The sequence below is a fragment of the Oncorhynchus masou genome, chromosome 6 (assembly GCF_036934945.1).
Source record: "Oncorhynchus masou masou isolate Uvic2021 chromosome 6, UVic_Omas_1.1, whole genome shotgun sequence".
NCBI classification, from domain to species: Eukaryota; Metazoa; Chordata; class Actinopteri; order Salmoniformes; family Salmonidae; genus Oncorhynchus; species Oncorhynchus masou.
In genome coordinates this window covers 22,140,904-22,161,035 of record NC_088217.1, presented here as the reverse complement: position 1 = coordinate 22,161,035, position 20,132 = coordinate 22,140,904, and the positions used below count along the sequence as shown (strand labels likewise).

At 43.6% G+C, this 20,132-nt stretch overlaps 1 protein-coding gene across 10 annotated transcripts in view; it reads left to right on the top strand.

Moving 5' to 3' along the window:
* The window catches only part of LOC135541628 (plasma membrane calcium-transporting ATPase 1-like), a 298,234-nt gene that overhangs the window by 242,581 nt on the left and 35,521 nt on the right, over positions 1-20,132 (top strand). For all 10 annotated transcript variants that reach the window (XM_064967935.1, XM_064967940.1, XM_064967936.1 and 7 more), the window contains 2 exons: positions 1,325-1,536; positions 5,778-5,885. In XM_064967935.1, coding sequence (XP_064824007.1) covers positions 1,325-1,536; positions 5,778-5,885 — 320 coding nt within the window. The remainder of the gene's footprint in view (positions 1-1,324; positions 1,537-5,777; positions 5,886-20,132) is intronic.

Below are 20,132 nucleotides of genomic sequence, written 5' to 3'. Positions count from 1 at the left end.
ACTGTCTATGCATGGGCTTGGTCTCATGAGTAGAAGGTGTTGATGTAGGCAGTTACATCACTAGGGGTTGACTGCAAGCATATAAAGCAACTTGGACTTTTCCTATTTTGCAGAACTCAGAAGAGACATCAGTTGTATGTTTGATCTTTGACTTCATTCTACAGCTGTATTTTAATTACAATTGATATGATTTATAAGTGCACATTTTGAGTATTCCTTATTTGTTAAGTAAATAACGGAGCCCAGAAAAGTGGAACCCTCATTTACCCAAAGTGAAACCAAGTTATTTATAGAGCCCAGTTTAGAATAATGGGGTTGTACCAAAAGGAAAGTTCTGTGCACTTCTCTGCACACCCTTCAATTCTAAAATGAACATTCTAAGTATTTTCTTGATTTATCATTAGTCTCCAGTTAGTACAGCGTAAATTAACAATATTCAACATGTTCTGAAGGTCATCTTCTGGCTCGGCAAGGAGAACTATGTCATCAGCATACAACAAGATGCCCAGGAATATATCCGCAACTTCATCATTGACCTGAACACTGGCAACTGGAGCCCGATAAAGAGCCCATTCTAATTAGTCTATAAGCAAGGAGGTCTCGTCACCTCGACAAAAGCCTTCTGAAAATCAATAAAACAGGCAAAAGTTGGTTCTCTCTCTTGAATTCTAGCCCAGACCACTGTGTAGACAGAATAGGTGTGGTCTATACACACATTTCCACTTTTGACGTGGAAATGCCCCTTCTTCACTTCCATTAATATTTTGTCCTAGTACCGTGTTACCTTCAGATGGGTCACTTGTGGGGCTCGTAGAGTAAAACGTAAAGTACGATTTTTCCATAGATGGGTCATATTAATGTGTAGCTCAAACTGTTCGGATGCTACAGACAGAAGTTGGTAGATCGGTGGTACTGACTTCAGACGAGTCGCGTGACACTTGTGAGGGCCGTTGAGCAAAACAGAGAACACCACCTTGTTCATGAGTTTCATATTTCCATAGAGGGGTCATATCTGTTTGTAGCCCAAAACCGTTCGGACGCTACAGACATTTTTGTGAAAATACACATTTTCAGGATGTCTCCTGGTCTGACAAACGACACTGTAGCTCTGCCACTTTCCAGATGTAGATGCAGAAGGCTGACATTGGCAGACGTAATGATTGAGACACAGCCTGTACAACAACAAAAAACATCTCTAACTTAAACTGACAGATTTTGATGGGGATTTTTTTATTATGCTAAATTAAAGAGATGTTTGCTTAAACAAAAGGTGATTTAACATCACATATAACTGTTATCCTGTTTGCTCTTCCCCCTCTCCCAGGAGAGAACATCTTTAATATCGACAGTGGGCGCAATGCGCCCCTCCACTCACCGCCCTCGGAGCACTACACCATCGTGTTCAACGTGTTTGTCATGATGCAGCTGTTCAACGAGATCAATGCCAGGAAGATCCATGGAGAGAGGAACGTTTTTGAGGCCATCTACCGTAACCCCATATTCTGTAGTGTGGTCCTGGGAACCTTCGTCCTGCAGGTACAAACACACATACTGTACATACTGTAGACACACACACAGACAGACATAAACTCACACACATAAATACACACATCACACACAGTCTTGTACAGCTACCCTTGTGGGGACACACAATTGAGTCTCATTTAAAATGATATTTTCCCTAACTCCTAACCCTAAACTTAACCCTAACTCGTACTCTTACCTTAACCCTAACCCTAACCCTAACGCCAAAACATAAACTTAACCCTAAACTTAACCCTAAACCTAAACTGAACCCTAACTCCTAACCCTTAACATAATTCTAACCCTAACAATAATTCTAATCTCAACCCTAAACCCCCTAGAAATATAATTTGACCTCGTGTGGACTAACAAAATGTCACAAGAATAGTTAATCACGTACACACACACACACACACACACACACACACACACACACACACACACACACACACAGAGACTGTAAACCCAGGCCTGGAATTTCATGATTTTATGGGCAAGGCCATTTAGCCTTCAATTAAATACTATTCTGTTAATAAAAAACACGTGTTAATGTACGTACATATTTAGTCTACATGTCAAAGTGTAGGTGATAGCATTTACACTACCGTTCAAAAGTTTGGGGTCACTTAGAAATGTCTTTGTTTTCCATGAAACCATACATGAAATGAGTTGCAAAATGAATATGAAAAATATTCAAGACTTTGACAAGGTTATAAATAATGATTTTTAATTGAAATAATAATTGTGTTCTTCAAACTTTGCTTTTGTCAAATAACCCTCCATTAAATAATCCTCCAGTAATCGAACCCCCGCAATGGAGGATCCTCCATTTGTGACCTTTGGCATTCTAGTTGTCAATTTGTTGAGGTAATCTGAAGAGATTTCACCCCATGCTTCCTGAAGCACCTCCCACAAGTTGGATTGGCTTGATGGGCACTTCTTACGTACCATACAGTCAAGCTGCTCCCACAACAGCTCAATAGGGCTGACATCCGGTGACTGTGCTGGCCACTCCATTATAGACAGAATACCAGCTGACTGCTTCTTCCCTAAATAGTTATTGCATAGTTTGGAGCTGTGCTTTGGGTCATTGTCCTGTTGTAGGAGGAAATTGGCTCCAATTAAGCGCCGTCCACAGGGTATGGCAAAGTGTTGCAAAATGGAGTGATAGCCTTCCTTCTTCAAGATCCCTTATACCCTGTACAAATCTCCCACTTTACCACCACCAAAGCACCCCCATCACATTGCCTCCACCATGCTTGACAGATGGCATCAAGCACTTCGGGTTGCCAACCTCCTCACTACCAAATAAGGGCCAAAAGGTGGCGTGCCAATGCACGGTGCCACGGGGGTATGCTGTTGTGTAAATGAATGTACACTGAATAGTCTTATTCAATTGGAAAGGCAAAAACAAATGATATCCCATTTAGTGTAAAGCTTTTCTAAAACTGTATCATTATGTAAACTTATGTGAATAAACCTCAATAAATGATCAAAGAAATCACAATTTGGACCTTCACAGCAAAAAAACAAAAAACAAAACATTTCAAAATAAGGAAGAGGAGCACGAGTCACTCACCAAGTCTGCTTTTTCCTTGGATATTTTTTGCTGCTCTTGACTGATTCAAGCAGTCCTTTGTCCTTTTGCATAGCCAGAGAGAAGTCCTTACACGACAAGTCACAGTTCACAGATATTTGAATAAAATTTTTGATCAGCTCTGTGCTGCATCTGTTTCTTGAGTCTGACAATTTAATTGTCATCAGAGAGAAAATCCTCTCTACAAAGGCATTTGAACCTGGCACACTGAGGACAAATGAGACAACCCTGAACATGTTGATCATGTTGGCTTTCCCTAGGTTTTGGTAAACTGCCACCCACTTCTCACTGGTAGATTTTGTGGCATCCTGTCTGGCTTTCTGTATTTCCTCCCGGCACAACACTCTTCATAGAGTTGGTCCATACTGACTGTCTGTCATTTTGAGGGCAACCACCACCTGCTCCAGGTTAGTGAAGGAGAGCTCCTCATAGAGGCTGGTCAGTTTCAGTTTAAACATGACATTTTCAGGTGAGAAGTCAAACCACTTGTCAATGTATGTAATGTGTCATAGAACTTCACAAAGTCCTGTTGCTGCTTGGACCTTTGTGCTGGCAATTGTTTGTCCATCCGCTGCTTGCTCTGGTATCCAAAAAAAGCTGTCCTGTTTCTCATGAAGCACCTTCATTTTGAACTTTTGGACTTCCTCTAAAGTTGGCATTGGCATTATCTGCTGCTTAGGCTGTGATGTGTCTAATGTCCAGTTCAGCTTTTCCAGACAGTTCATCAGATCTTGATGTTTGCCATTTGCAGTTTCATCACTGTCTCATAAAAGTCAAGTAACTTGCACTGCTCTCCATCATACACAGAGAAATCTCATGCACACTGGAAACATGTTCCTATTTCCCTTGTTTGAGGCATCACTGAGAAATACACCGTCTCACCTTCGGTCGGGGACAGATCATCCAAAATATCTTGCACAGTTTTTGGTCCTAAAACATTCATTGTAATCATCTCAGATTTTGTTCTTCCCAAGTGCATCTTCTTCACAACATTTGAGTCCTGAAACAAAGCACTGTTGAGCTTAACAAGACAGTCGGTGCTGTTGTGGCTGAGTCCATGTTTAACCGTATGGTACACATACAAGACGTCTGCACAATTGAGCAAGAGGACAAGTACGTGAGGGTGTCTAGTTTGAGAAACAGACATTAAATAGTGTCCGCAAAACATCAGTCTCAACGTCAACAGTGAAGAGGCGACTCCGGGATGCTGCCTTCGAGGCAGAGTTGCAAAGAACAAGCCTTATTTCAGACTGGCCAATAAGATGGACAAAAGAGCACAGACACTGGACAGAGGAAGGTTGGAAGAAAGTGTTATGGGCAGACTAATCGAAGTTTGAGGTGTTGAAAGAAGAACATTCGTGAGACCGGATCTCAACCCTATTGAGCTGTTGTGGGAGCAGCTTGACTGTATGGTACGTAAGAAGTGCCCATCAAGCCAATCCAACTTGTGGGAGGTGCTTCAGGAAGCATGGGGTGAAATCTCTTCAGATTACCTCAACAAATTGACAACTAGAATGCCAAAGGTCTGCAAGGCTGTAATTGCTGCAAATGGAGGATTCTTTGACGAAAGCAAAGTTTGAAGGACACAATTATTATTTCAATTAAAATCATTATTTATAACCTTGTCAACCTCTTGACTATATTTCCTATTCATTTTGCAACTAATTTCTAAGTGGACATTTCTAAGTGACCTCAAACTTTTGAAAGGTAGTGTATATATAACTCCCAGTCATTTATTGAGTAAAACACCATTGTTTCTGCATCACTGTACCTTCTTCAGGCTTCTTTAGGATCAACAACTGACAGGGAGTTATATATATATAGTATATATATAGAGTGTATTTATTTTTATAGCGTCTTTAGATCGTACCTCTTTCTACATTTCTGAAGGATATTTTAATCTGTCATATGAAACCGCCTGCATTTTCAGTGCACTTTTGAGAAGGGTGTTTTCTTTTTAATTGTATTTTGGGATATTCACGCTTATAGTTACTGCTGTGTGCACATTGCTGTGTTTATAATGTGAAGAAATTGCCTAATAGTTGATCAACATTTTAAGCTAAACGTTCTGATCTGTTGCATCAGCCTCATTGCTTCGAGTGTTTTTTATGTACAGTGGTTGTATTAATTTGGGATCTATCATCCCACAACTGACCAGAGTATGTTTGTAATATTTCTTGCACAGAAGAAGAAGCTTACCAATAGAATAGGTCAACTTTTGTACTATGGGGGATAGTAGATTGACGTAGGAGGTGCTTTTGCTCTTCGTTACTCATCTTGTTGGCTGACGAAAAGAACATGTGGACAGTTCTTCTAATATCTTCAATATTCGATAAGGATGTGCGCCATTGCATCCCTAATGTGTCCACCTTCACTTGAAGCCTACTTCAAAGCTGCGATGCCTTTGAGATGTACCCGATCAGGTGACAGGCATTGGCTAATAAGAATTGAGATATCTGAGGGCGCCATGTGAGTTAGAAGTGCTTCAGAATAGGACACAGTGGCCACTTTGGCCCCATAGAAAACGGTTTTTAGAGGGCCTTACGGCCACTGGGCAGGTCGCCGAGAAAGTGGAGACCTGCCGGAAACCCATCTTCGTTAGTGTGGTGTTTTGCTACTTGATTCTACAGGTACTCATTCTGTGGCTCTGTCTCAGATTGTCATTGTCCAGGTTGGAGGGAAGCCCTTCTCCTGCACCGCTCTGACCATCGACCAGTGGCTCTGGTGTGTGTTCATTGGAGTGGGAGAGCTGCTTTGGGGACAGGTAAGACACACAAACACTCACTCTCTCACACACACACAGATGTAAAATCTCTTCAGCTCCTTGCTTGGGTGTGCGTGCGTAGCTGTGGTGCGCATTTGTATGTATGTGTGTGTGGCTGTGGTGTGTGTGTGCATGGGTGCGTGATGTGTGTACAGTGCCTTGCGAAAGTATTCGGCCCCCTTGAACTTTGCGACCTTTTGCCACATTTCAGGCTTCTAACATAAAGATATAAAACTGTATTTTATGTGAAGAATCAACAACAAGTGGGATACAAACATGAAGTGGAACGACATTTATTGGATATTTCAAATTTTTTTAACAAATCAAAAACTGAAAAATTGGGCGTGCAAAATTATTCAGCCCCTTTACTTTCAGTGCAGCAAACTCTCTCCAGAAGTTCAGTGAGGATCTCTGAATGATCCAATGTTGACCTAAATGACTAATGATGATAAATACAATCCACCTGTGTGTAATCAAGTCTCCGTATAAATGCACCTGCACTGTGATAGTCTCAGAGGTCCGTTAAAAGAGCAGAGAGCATCATGAAGAACAAGGAACACACCGGCAGGTCCGAGATACTGTTGTGAAGAAGTTTAAAGCCGGATTTGGATACAAAAAGATTTCCCAAGCTTTAAACATCCCAAGGAGCACTGTGCAAGCGATAATATTGAAATGGAAGGAGTATCAGACCACTGCAAATCTACCAAGACCTGGCCGTCCCTCTAAACTTTCAGCTCATACAAGGAGAAGACTGATCAGAGATGCAGCCAAGAGGCCCATGATCACTCTGGATGAACTGCAGAGATCTACAGCTGAGGTGGGAGACTCTGTCCATAGGACAACAATCAGTCGTATATTGCACGAATCTGGCCTTTATGGAAGAGTGGCAAGAAGAAAGCCATTTCTTAAAGATATCATAAAAAGTGTTGTTTAAAGTTTGCCACAAGCCACCTGGGAGACATACCAAACATGTGGAAGAAGGTGCTCTGGTCAGATGAAACCAAAATTGAACTTTTTGGCAATAATGCAAAACCTTATGTTTGGCGTAAAAGCAACACAGCTCATCACTCTGAACACACCATCCCCACTGTCAAACATGGTGGTGGCAGCATCATGGTTTGGGCCTGCTTTTCTTCAGCAGGGACAGGGAAGATGGTTAAAATTGATGGGAAGATGGATGGAGCCAAATACAGGACCATTCTGGAAGAAAACCTGATGGAGTCTGCAAAAGACCTGAAACTGGGACAGAGATTTGTCTTCCAACAAGACAATGATCCAAAACATAAAGCAAAATCTACAATGGAATGGTTCAAAAATAAACATATCCAGGTGTTAGAATGGCCAAGTCAAAGTCCAGACCTGAATCCAATCGAGAATCCGTGGAAAGAACTGAAAACTGCTGTTCACAAATGCTCTCCATCCAACCTCACTGAGCTCGAGCTGTTTTGCAAGGAGGAATGGGAAAAAAATTCAGTCTCTTGATGTGCAAAACTGATAGAGACATACCCCAAGCGACTTACAGCTGTAATCGCAGCAAAAGCTACAAAGTATTAACTTAAGGGGGCTGAATAATTTTGCACGTCCAATTTTTCAGTTTTTGATTTGTTAAAAAAGTTTGAAATATCCAATAAATGTCGTTCCACTTCATGATTGTGTCCCACTTGTTGTTGATTCTTCACAAACAAATACAGTTTAATATCTTTATGTTTGAAGCCTGAAATGTGGCAAAAGGTCGCAAAGTTCAAGGGGGTTGAATACTATCGCAAGGCACTGTAGGTGCGTGGCTATGGTGTGTGTGTGCGTGTGTGATGCAGCTGGTACAGTAGGTGCCAGGGAACTGTTGCTACGCTAAGACGGGTTCTGGAATACAAAGCAAGCATGTTCCATGGTTACCATCACAACAGTCACCGTGGTAATGAGCACTGGCGCACATAAAATCAGCATTGCCCACATTTACCCGCACCCCAGAGGACGAGAACCCAGCACGATACTCCCTCTACGACTACACACATAAACACACACACGTTCAAAGACACATGCACACACACTTCTCTCTCTGCACACACACACACACACATGTTGAAAAACACAAAATCCTACGCTTGCCTGCACACACTCACAGGCATACATACAGAGAAAGACATCTCATATGGTGTATTGACAGGTACCATACCCTTAAAGATAAGCTTCCCCACACAGCCAGTTGTCTGAGTTCAGGTAGGAGGTAGAGAGAGTAGAGAGCGAGACAGGTCATGAGCAGGTGAGCTCCCACTTTTTTCATTATGTTTAAAAAATAGATGGATTTAGAGTTAAACAAACTTGGATTTGTTTGGCAGGGACATACTGTATACAGGATCCTAAAGAACATAACCTTAACTCCAAATCAAAACTCCAAACCTACAACCTGATTTTGGACAGAATTACCCGGAATTACCTGGAATGCTTCCTACACCCAAGGATTATTATTCCCAAGATATACAGCAAATGCTTTGTCAAACAAACAGAAACCTGAAAACAACATCCAACCTGGAACTGAGCGAATAATGCTTAGTCTGAAGCTTTTTTTAACTTTCAAAAGCCAGAAGAAAATACATTACAATTATAATACATTACAATACACAATGATATATTTGACTTGATAAGGCCTGAATGCTAAGACTACCAGGCTTGCTCGGACATAGAGATACAGCTTCAATTAGCACTGGCGTGTGACACGAAAGGTGTCAAAGCCCTTGAGCCCAGCAATGGCAGGAGAGCCCCAACCAAGGCCTTAGAAGCACCCTCCTGCTGTTTAGAGGTCATTAAAATGCAGTACCCTCTGTATGTAAAAAATAATAAGACACGAAAAGAGTGAAAAATGAAGCTCCTTATGGAAAATCAAGAGAGACTTTTTGTTGACTTTTATAAAAATGAGAACATAAGCAACCTTATCTTCCACACAGACCATCCCCTGGCACGACACAGTGCTATATTAACATACTGTTAAGAGGGGGATGTTACCGATGGGTGGAAACTCAGGATACTAGGCAACGAGGACACTGAGTCAGCTAATATAAATCTCTATAAGTCTGGAACAGTATTTTTTTTATTTTTTTATTTCACCTTTATTTAACCTGGTAGGCTAGTTGAGAACAAGTTCTCATTTGCAACTGCGACCTGGCCAAGATAAAGCATAGCAGTGTGAACAGACAACAGAGTTACACATGGAGTAAACAATAAACAAGTCAATAACACAGTAGGAAAAAAAGGGTCTATATACATTGTGTGCAAAAGGCATGAGGAGGTAGGCAAATAATTACAATTTTGCAGATTAACACTGGAGTGATAAATGATCAGATGGTCATGTACAGGTAGAGATATTGGTGTGCAAAAGAGCAGAAAAGTAAATAAATAAAAACAGTATGGGGATGAGGTAGGTAAAATTGGGTGGGCTATTTACCGATAAGACTATGTACAGCTGCCGCGATCAGTTAGCTGCTCAGATAGCAGATGTTTGAAGTTGATGAGGGAGATAAAAGTCTCCAACTTCAGCGATTTTTTGCAATTCGTTCCAGTCACAGGCAGCAGAGAACTGTAACGAAAGGCGGCCAAATGAGGTGTTGGCTTTAGGGATGATCAGTGAGATACACCTGCTGGAGCGCGTGCTACGGGTGGGTGTTGCCATCGTGACCAGTGAACTGAGATAAGGCAGAGCTTTACCTAGCATGGACTTGTAGATGACCTGGAACCAGTGGGTCTGGCGACGAATATGTAGCGAGGGCCAGCCGACTAGAGCATACAAGTCGCAGTGGTGGGTGGTATAAGGTGCTTTAGTGACAAAACGGATGGCACTGTGATAAACTGCATCCAGTTTGCTGAGTAGAGTGTTGGAGGCTATTTTGTAGATGACATCGCCGAAGTCGAGGATCGGTAGGATAGTCAGTTTTACTAGTGTAAGTTTGGCGGCGTGAGTGAAGGAGGCTTTGTTGCTGAATAGAAAGCCGACTCTAGATTTGATTTTCGATTGGAGATGTTTGATATGAGTCTGGAAGGAGAGTTTACAGTCTAGTCAGACACCTAGGTACTTATAGATGTCCACATATTCAAGGTCGGAACCATCCAGGGTGGTGATACTAGTCAGGCGTGCGGGTGCAGGCAGCGAACGGTTGAAAAGCATGCATTTGGTTTTACTAGCGTTTAAGAGCAGTTGGAGGCCACGGAAGGAGTGTTGTATGGCATTGAAGCTTGTTTGGAGGTTAGATAGCACAGTGTCCAAGGACGGGCCGGAAGTATATAGAATGGTGTCGTCTGCGTAGAGGTGGGTCAGGGAATCACCTGCAGCAAGAGCAACATCATTGATATATACAGAGAAAAGAGTCGGCCCGAGAATTGAACCCTGTGGCACCCCCATAGAGACTGCCAGAGGACCGGAGAGCATGCCCTCCGATTTGACACACTGCACTCTGTCTGCAAAGTAGTTGGTGAACCAGGCAAAGCAGTCATCAGAAAAACCAAGGCTACTGAGTCTGCCGATAAGAATATGGTGATTGACAGAGTCGAAAGCCTTGGCAAGGTCGATGAAGACGGCTGCACAGTACTGTCTTTTATCGATGGCCGTTATGATATCGTTTAGTACCTTGAGCGTGGCTGAGGTGCACCCGTGACCGGCTCGGAAACCAGATTGCACAGCGGAGAAGGTACGGTGTAATTCGAGAAGGTCAGTGACCTGTTTGTTGACTTGGCTTTCGAAGACCTTAGATAGGCAGGGCAGGATGGATATAGGTCAAATCAAATGTTATTTGTCACATACACATGGTTAGCAGATGTGAGCAAATGCGAGTGTAGTGAAATGCTTGTGCTTCTAGTTCCGACAATGCAGTAATAACCAACAAGTAATCTAACTAACAATTCCTAAACTACTGTCTTATACACAGTGTAAGGGGATAAAGAATATGTACATAAGGATATATGAATGAGTGATGGTACAGAGCAGCATAGGCAGGATACAGTAGATGGTATCGAGTACAGTATATACATATGAGATGAGTAGGTCTGTAACAGTTTGGGTCCAGGGTGTCTCCCCCTTTGAAGAGGGGGATGACTGTGGCAGCTTTCCAATCCTTGGGGATCTCAGACAATATGAAAGAGAGGTTGAACAGGCTGGTAATAGGGGTTGCAACAATGGCGGCGGATAGTTTCAGAAATAGAGGGTCCAGATTGTCAAGCCCAGCTGATTTGTACGGGTCCAGGTTTTGCAGCTTTTTCAGAACATCTGCTATCTGGATTTGGGTAAAGGAGAACCTGGAGTGGCTTGGGCGAGTAGCTGCGGGGGGGCGGAGCTGTTGGCCGAGGTTGGAGTAGCCAGGAGGAAGGCATGGCCAGCCTTTGAGAAATGCTTGTTGAAGTTTTCGATAATCATGGGTTTATCGGTGGTGACCGTGTTACCTAGCCTCAGTGCAGTGGGCAGCTGGGAGGAGGTGCTCTTGTTCTCCATGGACTTCACAGTGTCCCAGAACTTTTTGGAGTTAGAGCTACAGGCTGCAAATTTCTGCCTGAAGAAGCTGGCCTTTGCTTTCCTGACTGACTGTGTGTATTGGTTCCTGACTTCTCTGAACAGTTGCATATCGCGGGGACTATTTGATGCTATTGCAGTCCGCCACAGGATGTTTTTGTGCTGGTCGAGGGCAGTCAGGTCTGGAGTGAACCAAGGGCTATATCTGTTCTTAGTTCTGCATTTTTTGAACGGAGCATGCTTATCAAAAATGGTGAGGAAGTTACTTTTAAAGAATGACCAGGCATCCTCAACTGACGGGATGAGGTCAATGTCCTTCCAGGATACCCGGGCCAGGTCGATTAGAAAGGCCTGCTCACAGAAGTGTTTTAGGGAGCGTTTGACAGTGATGAGGGGTGGTCGTTTGACTGCGGATCCGTAGCGGATACAGGCAATGAGGCAGGGATCGCTGAGATCCTGGTTGAAGACAGCGGAGGTGTATTTGGAGGGCCAGTTGGTCAGGATGACGTCTATGAGGGTGCCCTGGTTTACAGATTTAGGGTTGTACCTTGTGGGTTCCTTGATGATTTGTGTGAGATTGAGGGCATCTAGCTTAGATTGTAAGACTGCCGGGGTGTTAAGCATATCCCACTTTAGGTCACCTAACAGAACAAACTCTGAAGCTAGATGGGGGGCAATCAATTCACAAATGGTGTCCAGGGCACAGCTGGGAGCTGAGGGGGGTCGGTAGCAGGCGGAAACAGTGAGAGACTTATTTCTGGAGAGAGTAATTTTTAAAATTAGTAGTTCGAACTGTTTGGGTATGGACCTGGAAAGTATGACATTACTTTGCAGGCTATCTCTGCAGTAGACTGCAACTCCTCCCCCTTTGGCAGTTGTATCTTGACGGAAAATGTTATAGTTTGGTATTGAAATCTCAGAATTGTTGGTGGCCTTTCTGAGCCAGGAATCAGACACGGCAAGGACATCAGGGTTAGCAGAGTGTGCTAAAGCAGTGAGTAAAACAAACTTAGGGAGGAGGATTCTGATGTTGACATGCATGAAACCAAGGCTTTTTCGATCACAGAAGTTAACAAATGAGGGTGCCTGGGGACATGCAGGGCCTGGGTTTACCTCCATATCACCCGCGGAACAGAGGAGGAGTAGTATGAGGGTGCGGCTAAAGGCTATCAAAACTGGTTGCCTAGAGCGTTGGGGACAAAGAATAAAAGGAGCAGATTTCTGGGCATGGTAGAATATATTCAGGGCATAATGCGCAGACAGGGGTATGGTGGGGTGCGGGTACAGCGGAGAAAGGTTGTATCTCTGGACATGCTGGATGTAATGGGTGAGGTCCCCGCATGTGTGGGAGGTGGGACAAAGGAGGTATCAGGGGTATGAAGAGTGGAACTAGGGGCTCCATTGTAAACTAAAACAATGATAACTAACCTGAACAACAGTATACAAGGCATATTGACATTTGAAAGAGACATACAGCGAGGCATACAGTAATCACAGGTGTTGATTGGGAGAGCTAGCTAAACCAGTAGGTGAGACAACAAAAGCTAATCAGCTAGCACAACAACAGCAGGTAAAATGGACGTTGACTTGGCAGAGAGGGTCGGATTAACAACACACAGAGCCTGAGTGCGGCTAGGGCCGACAGATAAAACATTAACAAACAGAATGGAGTACCGTGATTAATGGACTGTCCAGCAGGCAACAGTTATGTAGCCAAGTGATCACAGTGTCCAGTGGGCAGCGGTGGATGGGACAGGGAAGCTAGACTGGCGAGTATTATCCAGGCTAAAAAAACTGGCTGGCTGTGCAGAAGGTAAAAGCCGCTAGCAGTGGCTAACAATGACTAAATAGCTTGTAGCTAGTTAGCTGGTTGGCTTCTGGAGGTTCTTGAATGTGTTCTAAAAATTAAAAATAATAGCGATTCCGTATCACATTGGGTGAGGCAAGTTACCGGAAGGTATAATCGAATTAAAAATTGAAAAGAGATTGAAAGTAAATATGGGTCCAGTGAGTGGATGGGCTGGCTGGGGACGCGGCGATTCAGAGAGTTAGCAGGCCTGTGCTAACAAGCTAACAGTTAGTAGGCCAGGGCTAAACAAGCTAGCAGTTAGCAGGCCGAATTAGCAAGCAAGCAGATAGCAAGGGCTAGAAAGTTAGCCTTTGGGGGACGTCGCGATGGGGTTGAGTCTGCCTCTTCATGCGGTGGCAACAATAGACCGGTCGTGGGTCCGGATATTGTAGCCCAGGAGTATGCTTCGGTGGTAGCCCAGGAGTTCTGGCCGGGCTAGCTTCAAGCTAAGTGGGTGGAAACGCTAGCCAGGAGTAGTCATCTGGGGTTGTGGTTAGCTAGTTAGCTAGTTGTGAAGATCCAGATGAAAAAGTTACGTTTGCGGTGGGAATCCGGGGATAAACATAATAGGTCCGTTATGGTCTGGTTAGAGTCGCGTTGTTCGAACTGGTGAGAGCTTTCCGAGCTAAAGCTGATGACCGCTAGCAATGGTTTGCTGACTGATAGCTGGTAGTTAGCTGGCTAGCTTCAGTTGAAGGGTTCCGGATCCAAAGTAAATATAAATACTTTCGAGAAAAAAAAGCAGATCCACACTACATTGGGTGAGGCGGGTTGCAGGAGAGTATTTAGATGTTGAGGTTTAGAAAAAAATTTAAAAGATATGCGATGAAAAATATGTAAAAAAAAACGAATATATACAAGGGACACGACAAGACGTCTGACTGCTACGCCATCTTGAATACACTAGATATTTGTGTCATTCTCAAAACATTTGGCCACGAATGTCTACTAGAATCCCCATACTTTAATGAAGACAGCTTCTCCATCCTGGAGGTGGACATTAATAATTTCCATCGCCGGGGACATGTACTAGTTTGTGGCAGCCTAAATGCCAGAACCGTACAAGAACCTGACACCCTCCGCACACAGGGGGACAAACACGTGCCTGGAGATGACAGCATTCCCTCTCCCATGTGCCCCCCTAGGCACAACTATGACCACAAAAACAGATCACAACTCCTGCAGCTCTGTCGCACGCTGGGTATGTACATAGTCAATGGTAGGCTTTGAGGGGACTCCTATGGTAGGTACACCTATAGCTCATCTCTTGGCAGTAGTACTGTAGACTACTTTATCACTGACCTCATCCCAGAGTCTCTCAGAGCGTTCACAGTCAGCCTACTGACACCCCTATCAGATCAGAGCAGAATCACAGTCTCCTTGAACAGAACAATACTCAATCATGAGGCATCATAGCCAAAGGAACTGAGTAATATTAAGAAATGCTATAGATGGAAGGAATGTAGTGTGGAAACCTACCAAAAAAAAAACAATTAGGCAACATCAAATTCAGTCTCCTTTAGACAACTTCTAGGGACTAAATGTTCCACTGTAATAGTGAAGGTGTAAACTTGGCAGTAGAAAATCTAAACAGTATATTTGACCTCTCAGCTTCCCTATCAAATCTTAACATTTCGAACAGAAAACCAAAGAAAATTATCAACAATGACAAATGGTTTGATGAAGAATGCAAAACCCTAAAAACGAGATTGAGAAACCTGTCCAACCAATAACATAAAACCTGAGTCTACGTCTTCACTCTGGTGAATCACTAAAACAATACAGAACTACACTACGGAAAAAGAAGGAACAGCACATCAGAAATCAGCTCAATGTAATTGAAGAATCCATAGACCATAACCACTTCTGGGAAAATTGGAAAACACTAAACAAACAACAACCAGAGTTATCTGTCCAAAATGGAGATGTATGTGTAAACCACTTCTCCAATCCGTTTGGCTTTATAACAAAGAACAAACAGCAAAAACATATACATGATCAAATACAAATCTTAGAATCAACTATTAAAGACTACCAGAACCCACTGGATTCTCCAATTACCTTGAATGAACTACAGGACAAAATAAAAACTCTCCAACCCAAAAAGGCCTGTGGTGTTGATGGTATCCTCAATTAAATTATAAAATATACAGACAACAAATTCCAATTGGCTATACTTAAATTCTTTAACATCATCCTTAGCTCTGTCACCTTCCCCAATATTTGGAACCAATTACTGATCACCCCAATCCACAAAAGTGGAGACAAATTTTATTCCAATAACTACTGTGGGATATGCGTCAACAGCAACCTTGGGAAAAGCCTTTTCATTATCATTAACAGCAGACTTGTACATTTCCTCAGTGAAAACAATATACTGAATAAATGTCCAATTGGCTTTTTACCAAATTATCGTGTGACAGACCACGTATTCCCCTGCACACCCTAATTGACAAACAACCAAACAAACCAAAGCAAAGACAATGTCTTCTCATGCATTGTTGATTTCAAAAAAGCCTTTGACTCAATTTGGCGTGAGTGTCTGCTATTCAAGTTGATGGAATAGTGTCGGGGGAAAAACATACGACATTATGAAATCCATGTACACAAACATCAAGTCTGCAGTTAAAATTGGCAAAAAACACATTTCTTTCCACAGGGCTGTGGGGTGAGACAGGGTTGCAGATTGAGCCCTACCCTCTTCAACATATGTATCAACAAATTTGTGAGGGCACTAGAACAGTCTGCAGCAACTGGGTCCACCCTACTAGAATCTAAAAGTCAAATGTCTACTGTTTGCTGATGATCTGGTACTTCTGTCAACAACCAAGGAGGGCCTACAGCATCATCTAGATCTTCTGCACAGATTCTGCCAAACCTGGGCCCTGACAGTAAATCTCAGTAAGACCAAAATAATGGTGTTCCAAAAAAGGTCCAGTCGCCAGGACCACAAATACAAATTCCATCTAGACACCATTGTCCTAGAGCACACAAAAAACTATACATACCTTTGCCTAAACATCAGTGCCACAGGTAACTTCCACAAAGCTGTGAACGAACTGAGAGACAAGGCAAGAAGGGCCTTCTATGCCAACAAAAGGAACATACATTTCAACATACCAATTAGGATCTGTCTAAAAATACTTGAATCAGTTATAGAACCCATTGCCCTTTATGGTTGTGAGGTCTGGGGTCCACTCGTCAACCAAGAATTCACAAAATGGGACAAACACCAAATTGAGACTGTATTCAGAATTCTGCAAACTTATCCTCTGTGTACAACGTAAAACACCAAATAATGCATGCAGAGCAGAATTAGGCCGATACCTGCTAATTATCAAAATCCCTAAAAAATACCCATTAAATTCTTCAACCACCTAAAAGGAAGCGATTCCCAAACTTTCCATAACAAAGCCATCACCTACAGAGAGATGAACCTGGAGAAGAGTCCCTTAAGCAAGCTCGTCCTGTACCTCTGCTCACAAGCACAACCCGCCCCAACAGTGCCCCAGGACAGAAACACAATTAGACCCAACCAAATCATGAGAAAACAAAAAGATAATTACTTGACACATTGGACAGAATTCACAAAAAAATAAAGCAAACTACAATGCCAACCAAGAATGGCCCTAAACAGAGAGTACACAGTGACAGAATACCTGACACCGTGACTGACCCAAACTTAAGGAAAGTTTTGACTATGTACAGACTCAGTGAGCATAGGCTTGCTATTGAGAAAGGCCATTGTAGGCACACCTGGCTCTCAAGAGAAGACAGGCTATGTGCACACTACCCACAAAATGAGGTGGAAACTGAGCTGCACTTCCTAACCTCCTGCCAAATGTATTACCATATTAGAGGCACATATTTCCCTCAGATTACACAGATCCGCAAAGAATTTGAAAACAAACACTATTTTGATAAACTCCCATATCTACTGGGTGAAATACCACAGTGTGCCATCACAGCAGCAAGATTTGTGACCTGTCGAAATCAAAAGTAACAATCAGTATCTGGTGTGGCCACCAGCTGCATTAAGTACTGCAGTGCATCTCCTCCTCATGGACTGCACCAGATTTTCCAGTTCTTGTTGTTAGATGTTACCTAACTCTTCCACCAAGGCACCTGCAAGTTCCCAGACATTTCTGGGGGGAATGGCCCTAGCCCTCACCCTCTGATCCAACAGGTCCCAGACGTGCTCAATGGGATTGAGATCCGGGCTCTTCGCTGGCCATGGCAAAACACTGACATTCCTGTCTTGCAGGAAATCACACACAGAATGAACAATATGGCTGGTGGCATTGTCATGCTGGAGGGTCATGTCAGGATGAGCCTGCAAGAAGGGTACCACGTGAGGGAGGAGGATGTCTTCCCTGTAACGCACAGTGTTGAGATTGACTGCAATGACAACAAGCTCAGTCCGATGATGCTGTGACACACCGCCCCAGACCATGACGGACCCTCCACCTCCAAATTTATCCCGCTCCAGAGTACAGGCCGCTAACGCTAATTCCTTTGACTATAAACGCAAATCTGACCATCACCCCCGGTGAGACAAAATCAAGACTCGTCAGTGAAGAGCACTTTTTGCCAGTCCTGTCTGGTCTTAAACAGGCCTACAAGCCTTCAGTCCAGCCTCTCTCAGCCTTTTGCGGACAGTCTGAGCATTGATGGAGGGATTGTGCATTCCTGGTGTAACTCGGGCAGTTGTTGTTGCCATCCTGTACGTGTCCCGCAGGTGTGATGTTCGGATGTACCGATCCTGTGCAGGTGTTACACGTAGTCTGCCACTGCGAGGATGATCAACTGCCCGTCCTGTCTCCCTGTAGCTCTGTCTTAGGCATCTCACAATATGGACATTGCAATTTACTGCCCTGGCCTCATGCCTCCTTGCAGCATGACTAAGGCACGTTCACGCAGATGAGCAGGGACCCTGGGCATATTTCTTTTGGTGTTTTTCAGAGTCAGTAGAAAGGTCTCTTTAGTGTCCTACGTTTTCATAACTGTGTCTTAACAGCTGTTCCACAGGTGCATGTTTATTAATTGTCTATGGTTCATTGAACAAGCATGGGTATTTGGATTTTTCACAAGTTATATTTGAAAGACTTGGTCCTGAAAAAGGGACATTTATTTTTTTGCTGATTTTGTTTCCCATGCGAATAAAGCCTGTTGAATTGAATTGAATTGATAGAGATCTCTATAAACCAGGTAGAACAAGCTACTGTCCGTCTCCCTGTATCAACCTATAACATTACATCTAGGATGATGGCCTCCAGTGAGTGTGTGTGCGGTTGTGTGTGTGGGTGTCTTTGACAGCATAACCATTCAGAGGTGACTAATTTAATTTGAGTCATCATGACTTGTTACATAAGTGTCCCATGTGTGAAATGCAGATGAGACCATAACACACACACACATCAGTATCTATACCTCCACCCCAAGGAATAGTACAGCAAGGGAGTTTACCATCCTTCTCCCGACAACAGTTTGTTTTATCCAATGCACTATATAGGGCATAGGGTGATATTTGGGCTGCAGCCTCAGTCTGTTGGGTTTAGTGCTGGGGCATGCTGGGGAGTCTTTACCATCAGGTCTTCAGTCACCGACAACAAACAGTTTGTTTTATCCAATGCACTACAAGTCCTTAACCAACAATGCAGTTTTAAGAAAATTGAGTTAAGAAAAAATATAAAATTACAATAATGTACAGGGGATACCGGTACCAAGTCAATATGCAGGGGTACAGGTTAGTTGAGGTAATATATAAATGTAGGTAGGGGTAAAGTGACTATGCATAGGTAATAAATGGTGAGTAGCAGCAGTGTAAAAACAAAGGGGATGTCAATTCAAATAGTCCGGGTGGCTATTTGATTAATTGTTCAGTAGTCTTGGCACTCCGGTACCGGTTTCCGTGCAGGAACAGCGAGAACAGTCTATGACCTGGGTGACTGGAGTCTTCAAAAAAATTGGGCCTTCCTCAGACACGCCTAGTATATAGGTCCTGGATGGTAGGAAGCTTGGCCCCAGTGATGTACTGGGCCATTTGCAGGCCGAGCAGTTTCCATACCAGGCGATGAAGCAACCGGTCAGGATGCCCTCTGGTGCAGCTGTATATCTTTTTGAGGATCTGGGGTCCCATGTCAAATCTCTTCATCCTCCTGGGGGGGGGCGTTGTCATGCCCTCTTCACAACTTTCTTGGTGTGTTTGGACCATGATAGTTTGTTGGTGATGTGGACACCAAGGAACTGGTAACTCTTTAATCGCTCCACTACAGCCCGTCGATGTAAGTGGGGGTGTGTTCGGACCTCCTTTTTCTGTAGTCCACGATCATCTCCTTTGTCTTGCTCACGTTGAGGCAGAGACACTGCCAGGTCTCTGACCTCCTCCCTATAGGCTGTCTCATCATTGTCGGTAACCAGGCCTACCACCGTTGTGTCGTCAGCAAACTTAATGAAGGTGTTGGAGTCATGCTTGGCCACGCAGTCACGGGGGAACAGGGAGTACGGGAGGGGGACTAAGCATGCTCGCCTGAGGGGCCCCCTTATTGAGGATCAGCATGGAAGATGAGTTGTTGCCTACCCTTGCCACCTGCGGGCGGCCTGCCAGGAAGTCCAGGATTTAGGCAGGTTGCCTTCGCTTTCTTGAGCACAGAGACTATGGTGGTCTGATTGAAACATGTAGGTATTAAAGACTCGGTCAGGGATAAAATGTCAGTGAGGGCACCTGCCAGTTGGTCCACGCATGCTCTGAGTACACATCCTGGTAATCCGTTTGGCCCTGCGGCCTTGTGAATGTTGACCTGTTTAAAGATCTTGCTCACATTGGCTATGGAGAGTGTGATAACAGCTGGTGCTCTCATGCATGCTTCAGTGTTGCTTGCCTTAAAATGAGCTTAAAAGGCATTTA